The sequence below is a fragment of the Chiloscyllium plagiosum genome, unplaced genomic scaffold, assembly GCF_037043375.1.
Source record: "Chiloscyllium plagiosum isolate Xiang-an unplaced genomic scaffold, Cpla_swu_hap1 HiC_scaffold_9, whole genome shotgun sequence".
NCBI lineage: Eukaryota > Metazoa > Chordata > Chondrichthyes > Orectolobiformes > Hemiscylliidae > Chiloscyllium > Chiloscyllium plagiosum.
In genome coordinates, this window is record NW_028270147.1 from 72247954 (window position 1) to 72255674 (window position 7721).

The window sequence follows — 7721 nt, forward strand, 5'->3', positions numbered from 1 at the left end:
GAACCTCCCAGCCCTGAGAGCTCTTACATGCCCAGAGATTGTGTCTCATTAACCACATTCTTGCTACAGTTTTCATGTCAGACCAAATGCCGTGGCCTATGATAATGCAAAATTGCATTTTAACAATTTCCAAGCACTACTTGCTGTTGGAAGCAGTAGTTGATGATGAGTCAATGTGAGATTCTCACCCTCTCTCTCAGTATACGTTAGACCATATATTCTGTAATAACTTTTCCATGTTTGTGCTGCTGGTAGGAAGCACCTTCCAAAACATAATTAATTTGTTGTAAAGTTGACTTTTCCATTGATGTAGAAATCCACACAAGGAAGCTGCTGACAACTAAACATTGGTTGTTGGTGCTCTTTACAAATAACATGAAAGTTTCTTCTTCTCTGTTGATCCAAAGCCAAAACATTTCACATTGATGGGAATGTACTGTATGACCGGTTTCCTTTACATTTCGATTTGCTGTATTCTCCACTGCTGCACATCAATCTCCATGACTAGTGTTTATTGGAGTCACAGCATCTTAACCATTGTTAATGGTGCAGAGCTCCTGCCTTTTTGTGTAATATATTTAATGTAGTCACTAAAATTAGGTGATTAGTTCATATTACAATAATAGCTAACATTTATATATGTTTTTAATTCCATATAATACCTCAAGGTGCCTCACAGGAGTACACATACACACACACACACATTAAAGGATGTCTTGAAAGAAAGAGACGGAGGGATTCAGGTAAGAAATTCCAAAGTGTTGAGGCTAAAACAACTGAAGGCACATTGTACACATTTTGCCCAATTGACAGAGTAGGAAAGTGGGATTAGATTCTTTAGAAAATAACTAACACAGTCCTGATGCATCAACTGACCTCCTTCCGTGATTCTAAAATGCAGGAGCTTAAGAAATGATGAGATCTTGGATGTTACATAAGAAATAGGAGGTAGAATGGATCATTTGACCCCACCATTCAACAAGGTTAAAGTTCACCCTCTATCTCTACTCCACCTTCACACAGTATTCCTATCTCATTTAATATCCAAAGACTGAACAGCTACAGCTTTCCAGGATAAAGAATTTCATAGATTTCAAATCTTTTAACTGAAGACATTTCTCATTTCAATCCTAAATGGTATAACCCGTATTCTGGGAGGGACCCCATACTCTAGGTCCCCCAACCAGATAAAATATTTCCTTAATATCTATGCTGTAAGCCCCTGTAGAATTTCAGATTTCAATTTGTTAATCTTTACTTTTTCTAAATGACAGGGAATATATATCTGTATGGGTATGCTAAAATTGATGATGATATTGGACAGCTGCATGACCTTGAATGGGTCCTGTGGATATTGCTGTATGTGCTGAACACAGCACAATCCACCTGTTTTTCAGTACTTGCTGTTAGTTACACTGTATAAGAGACAGAGTATTGTTCCAAGTTGGACTTCACCACAGACTGGGATCACAAACGGTGCCAGGAACAAACCTAAGTCTCCATACCAGCTATCAAGTGAGGGTTCCTGACAGGCAGCAGGACATGAAGCTTATTGTTAAGTTTTCCTTTCTTTTTATTTACTTAATAAACATTCATATTTAAGTAAATTTGTGTTGTTGAATCTTCTCTTAACTATATTTAACTGAATCCGAAGAACAGCTTGGATACACTTTGTGATCCAGGACAATATCTAGTCTACTCTTACCTACCCTCTTCGGGCAATTGCCCTCCAGATCCAATCCAATGAACTTTCATTGCCCTTTCTTTAGGGCAAGTGTGTTCTTCCTCAGGTAAGGAGATCAAAACTACAGTTCTTTAAGTGTGAGTTCATTAATCATGTTGTATAATTTTATTAAGAATTTACTCCTATACACAATCTTTTCCCAACAAAAAACTAACATTCTAGGCTTTTTGGACATCAAACTATTACAGAAATACCAAAGAGATGGATCTGAACAAGAATAAGATTTCTAAATTAATAAAACATAATGTCACTTATGGTTTGCATTCTTTAATTCCAATAATTGGCTAATTTTCTGTAAGTGGAAAATTTGAATGAATTATCAGAAATAACTTTTAGATGGGACTCCATGAACTACAAATATAAGAAGGCATTAATATGATAATCCCTGGCCTTGATTTTCCCAATTTATCCCACCAGGCCAAATAAGTCATGTTGATAAGATGCCCCAATTTTAATAAACAAATCTGAGCGAACAATTGATTGATTGGTGCGTTGTACTGGTGTAAAAGATGTTTCAAAATAAACAAAATCTCAAAACAATTGTTGAATTAAAAGGAATATGTATTTACATATATTGTGTGCATTTTCACATGAATGCCATTTTCACATTATTTGTTGAAAAATTCTATTTGCAGTTTGGAATAAAACATGCCACTTTGTGTCAATCCCTAATTACAAAAGTTGAATAATTTAGACAAATCATTTTGTTCAGTCAAGTGTCTAAAATGTAACCTTTCATTGTAATGCTATGCAACAAATCTGGAAAAGTTGTAGTTTAAATTTCACAAATGTTAATAAATTAATAAATGAAGAGGTTAATATTGTATGGTTGAAGAGTGGAATGACAACTTGATACATTCAAAATGATACAGTTGAGACTAGTTAGTAATATCCTTAATTTTCAACAATTTGATACTATATTCTTCTTATCTTACATTACATAATGCATTTGAATGTTTGTTTTAATACATGTACAGTAGAATCTATAAGGCATCTCTAAAATACTCAGTCTTTACAGAAAGTAACTTCACCAAAGTCATTCGGAGACCAAGCAGTTGGGCATGTCTGTTTTTTCATGAAATGCTCTGCATCCCATCATTAGCCCTAGATTCTGGGCAACTAATCCAAAGATCTGCATGTTCGGTACTATGACTCCCAAAGAACGATACTGTCTTGAGACATAAAATCCTGAAGCAGACCAGGTCTCGGTAGGTACTTTTCTCTTAAAATAGAATTTATCTCCTTTCAAAGGTCCAGAAGAAGATTGTCCATGCATTTTTTTTTAAAAAGAGACCTCTCCCATGTTGGAGTAATAAGACAAAATTTCTGAACTCCAGTGCTTGGTCCCAATGTCTTTGCCTTTTTATTGGTGTAAAAGGTGAGGATTACATTTCAACACCAGAGGTTGAGAGGATGAGCAGCTATGACCTGGCCGTGTCCAGCAGAGTAGTTGCGTTCTGACCGTCCCACTCTTCTTCACTGTCTGCTCCCCCACCTCTGTTGCAGCTTCCCCTGCACCCTCATGCTGAGGAGTTAACGTTGCCTGAGGACAACAGGGTCTCAGGCGTGCAGCACTCGTCCTTTTGCTGATGAGATGAGTTGTCCGACCTGCTGGGGCTGAACTCCAGAGCGACGGTGAGCGGGGGCTTGTGCCGCCAGGCCGGCCCGCGGTGACACAGGCAGCACAGCAGGCGGAAGAACGCCCGCCTCATCTCCCGGCTGGTCAGCGTATAGATGACCGGGTTCATGGCTGAGTTGAGCACGGCCAAGGCCAGGAACCACTGGGCCTTGTAGAGCACCGGACAGCCTCGTGCCTGACACGCCACATCGAGCAGCAGGAGGATGAAGAGCGGAGACCAGCAGGCGATGAAGGCGCTCAGCACGATCATCACTGTCTTGAGTAGCGCCAGGGACTTCTCGCTGCTCTTGGAGCGCAGGTCCTTGCGGAAGGTGAAGCTGCGGCTGCGGGAGCGCACCAGGACATAGATGCGGGCATAGAGCAGCACGATGGCCAGCAGGATGAAGCTGAAGACGGTGGTGCAGAACAGGATGTAGTGCTTGTGGTAGAGGGGCAGCACAGTGGAGCAGTGCGTGAAACCCTGCAGGCAATTCCAGCCCATGATGGGCAGGCCACCCAGGAGCACGGACAGGAGCCAGCAGCCGCTGATGAGCAGGAAGACCCGGGAGCTGCCCCCTGAGCTGTGTGGCTTCATCTTCAACATGGTCAGGTAGCGCTCTATGGCAATAGCCAGCAGGCTGAGCACCGAAGCAGCGAGGGCCACAAACATACTGCCCTCCCTCAGGAACCACTGCACCGGGGTCAGCCTGTAGGTGTTGGAGCCCGACAGCAGGATGTTGACGGTGTAGGCAGCGCCGGCCAGCAGGTCCGAGAGTGCCAGGTTGCCGATGAAGTAGTACATGGCGCGGTGGAACTTTTTGGTCTGCCAGATGGCCAGCAGCACCATGAGGTTCTCCAGGATGATGAAGCAGCAGATGACAATGAAGAAGATGGACGAGACGGTGAGACCGGCCGCTGGGCCACCAGGGCTGACCCTCAGCTTGCCAGTATAGTTGTAATGCTGCAGGATGATGTCCGGGTCCGTGTAGCTGTAGCCCATGTACGCTGCGGGGCGCTGCCTACCCGTCTCCATCCTAATTCACTTGCTTGTTGTTGTTGCTGTTGTTGTTGCAGCTGGCGCGCTCCTGTCGGCCGGCAGAGGGCGCCGCGATTGGCGGGTCAGTGAGGAGCTGCGGAGAGACCGCGAGCCATCGCCACTCTGCAAAGGAAACAACAACAACCCGCAGGATTACTCACCATCCCAAAACTCTTGACTTCAAAATGCAAAAGGTACTGTATCCCCAAGCCCCCAAACTTCACTGAATTGCACATGCAACATTTTGCCTCACAGTATAAACAGATGCACTATATTTACGCCCCACCAAAATTGTTTGTAGCTTTTTTTTTCTGCATTATAACCGACTGCAGTTGGGGGAAAATATTTTTAAAAGCTCCCCTTCGCTGCGAAAGGCGCTTTTTGAATGCAAGTTTTAATTTTATGGAAACAAAAGTCGTCGTATAACGTTTCAAAGCGACTATCCCGCAGACGGACGGCTCAATGTCCTTATGTAAATCAGTTATTCCCACAACAGCCAGCGAAGTCTTTAACAAAAAAAATTTCTGTCGTTAAAAATGCATTTCATTTTTGTTGAAGCACGTTTCAAGCTTCAGTAGAAACGAAAGGGAGGCGATGGAAGCAAGTCGAGAATAAATCAGTAACATTGCAACTTAGTCTGTGAGCAGTTTAAACGTTTTTTTTAAACCAGATGAAGATTACCTTGGTTTGTTGAAAACGTTAAAAAATAGCAGCTAAGTGGAGCGAGACCGTGAGAACAGGATACTGTCGGCGATTGCAAACAATAAGAAACCGGCGTCTTCTCTACAATAGGTCCATTTGTGAAAAAAAAGGACCTCGCTTCAGTCCCAGCCTGGTGTCTGTCACCGACTCAGCAACATCAAAATTAACTCAGCTCTGAGACTGGGTGGCGATAAATAGAAGATGCACGCAGCTGATAACAGTGCAAAAACAGGAAAAAGGTTGACGCAGGGGTATCCAGGACAGGAGCAGCCAGACAACAGAATTTAACAGAAACTGTTAGAAACGCCCTGCCACATACTTAATGCACAGATAAAAGACTGCAACGTCTGATTTCCATTTGCTTTGCAAAGACAGCGAAATGACTTTCCTGAAAATGACAACCGATAAATAAAATTCTCGTAAACTCCCAGAGCCTGACAGCATCTCCAACTTGGGACGTTATAGAAGTCAGGAATGGGAGTGCAAAAGTGGCACCTTTACTTTTAAGTAACAAAGACGTTGCAATTTTAAATGTAAAGTCTGCAATATTTATCCACAGAACTGCATTAATAATTGCACTCGTCGGTGTCGGTTCTGACCAAAACCGCTGAAATATAGTTGGAGTCCTTACCCAGTCTGTCTCATGTAGCTGAGTAGTTTTCCCACGTGTTGTCAGCCTAAGACCTTGGCTGTCACTGAAACACATCGAAGAACCGAACGGGTTTTGACTGGGACACTGAGTTCACAGGCGCCCCCCTTTTCCTATTTGCTCCAACAGCCTACACTAACCCTGTCAGAGAGGTGCACTCATTTGGCAGCGACATTGCTTTGTGCTGGAAGTCACCGAGTGGGGACATCGTGCAAGTTATTTTCACTGCAAACTTGAAATGACCTGAATTCATCCCCACCGTTTCAATAACGATATCTAATAAGGCGAAACCGGGTTTCAAATGTATAGATTTCCAAGGCGTCAATATTTTATCACAGCTCGACCCCAGCCTGACATTTCAGGGGTCAGTAATCTTAGGTGCAGGATTTGTTTTCCGTGCTTCTTAGTTTAGTGCAATTTATGTGTAAATTTTAAAAGAAACTTGGTACAAAGTAGTTGTCCCTGCTGACAAACCGAACTGCACAAGTTTGATGCGCGAGGTGGTATGAGTCTTGCATGTATTTTACAGTCGCCAGCACAACTCGCAACAACCTCCCCCATCTATTAATTTTTTTTAATAAATAAACAGGTCTGCTCACATCGCCTCAAGGCCATAGTGAGGGGCGCTATTGAAAAGCAATGGTGGAATTTCCCGCTAACCCCAGTGGGTGGCTGACTGGACTGCGGAGAGACCAGTCTATCTGGAGTTAGGGGGTGGGGAGGGGGAGTGGTATTGTCTGTCACTGTCGGCTCAGGGCTGGGGCAGGGAGGGTGGCGGTGAGACCCATTTCCTGACCAAAAGGCAGCTTGTTTGCAATGGGACCTGGTCTGAGGGAGCTGCGGCACTGCAGGAAGTGACTGCGGAATCATTTGGACCGAATGTGAGGCCGAGTGGGTGGAGTGTGAGGGAGGGGAGATGGGCGGGTGGGGTGGATGAGAGCAGGAAGGCCGGGGAGGTGGAGGGGAGATTTCCCTGCTGCCACCATGTAGACAGTCGTTCACAGAAAGTGGTGGAATCCGGCAGCAAGCTACCTCCCTGACGCTTCTCTGCTCCTCCATTAAAAAAATCCTTTAAAAAAAATATCCAGTGTTAGGGTTCGAGCTCATTAAAGCTGGTGCTTGTCTTTAAAGGTCAATCATGGGAAACTGGTCCACACTTGCCAACCTACACTGGAGATTCCTGAAGAGCAAACTACTTAACCCAGGATCAGAGGTGGGGAAGGGGATATTGTTCACCATCAGCCACAGGGCAGCCACGAGAGTGTACTGTGAAGACCCACAGGATGGGGGCAGCGGCCATTGCAGGATTTCTCCTTGTGGAAGAGGAGGAGGAACAGCAGCAGAGGAGGGCAGCCCAGGAACGCCGAGGGCACAGACGGATAACCACGCGGCGCACAAACTACCCCAGGCACCGGGTGTTTAGGAACAGGGTCAGTTACTTAGGCTTGACAGAGGAGCAGTGCCTGAAGAGGCTGCGACTGAGCAGGGATGCTGTGACCGAGGTCTGCCGTTTGGTCCAAGGTGATCTACACGGAGAGTCGATCATCCGCACTGCATTGCCAGTGGCAGTGAAGGTCACCGCTGCCCTGAACTTCTACGCCACAGGGACTTTTCAGGCACCCACGGCGAACATCACTGGGATCAGCCAGTTTGCTGTGTACCGTTCCATTAAGGAGGTCACTGATGCATTGATTCGACATGCTCCCACCTACTTGAGTTTCAGGAGGGACGAAGAGCAACAACGACAACAGTACTTCTTCAACATTGTCAGCTTCCCCAAGGTTCAGGGGATTATTGATTGTATGCAAGTTGCCATTTGTGCACCGAATAACAATCCCATGGCCTACTTAAATGCAAAAGGCTACTACTCTATCAATGTCCAAATCATATGTGACCACCGACAGAAAATAATGAACGTCAATGCATGCTGTCCAGGGGGCATGCACGACTTTTACATTCTGAAGCAATCTGA

At 44.7% G+C, this 7721-nt stretch overlaps 1 protein-coding gene across 2 annotated transcripts; it reads right to left on the reverse strand.

Annotated features, from left to right (window-relative positions):
• Positions 1 to 1834: 1834 nt before the first annotated feature.
• Positions 1835 to 6011, reverse strand: s1pr1 (sphingosine-1-phosphate receptor 1). 2 transcript variants are annotated; one of them, XM_043699657.2, is made up of 2 exons: positions 5732 to 6011; positions 1835 to 4521 (listed from the first exon to the last, which is right to left on the reverse strand). In XM_043699657.2, the coding sequence occupies exon 2, from the start codon at positions 4393 to 4395 to the stop codon at positions 3265 to 3267; it is 1131 nt and encodes a 376-aa protein (XP_043555592.1). In that variant the 5' UTR covers positions 4396 to 4521; positions 5732 to 6011; the 3' UTR covers positions 1835 to 3264. The 2 variants fall into 2 exon arrangements, with proteins under 2 accessions (XP_043555592.1, XP_043555591.1); XM_043699656.2 differs by lacking the exon at positions 5732 to 6011 and adding an exon at positions 5080 to 5702.
• Between the last annotated feature and the right edge of the window lie 1710 nt (positions 6012 to 7721).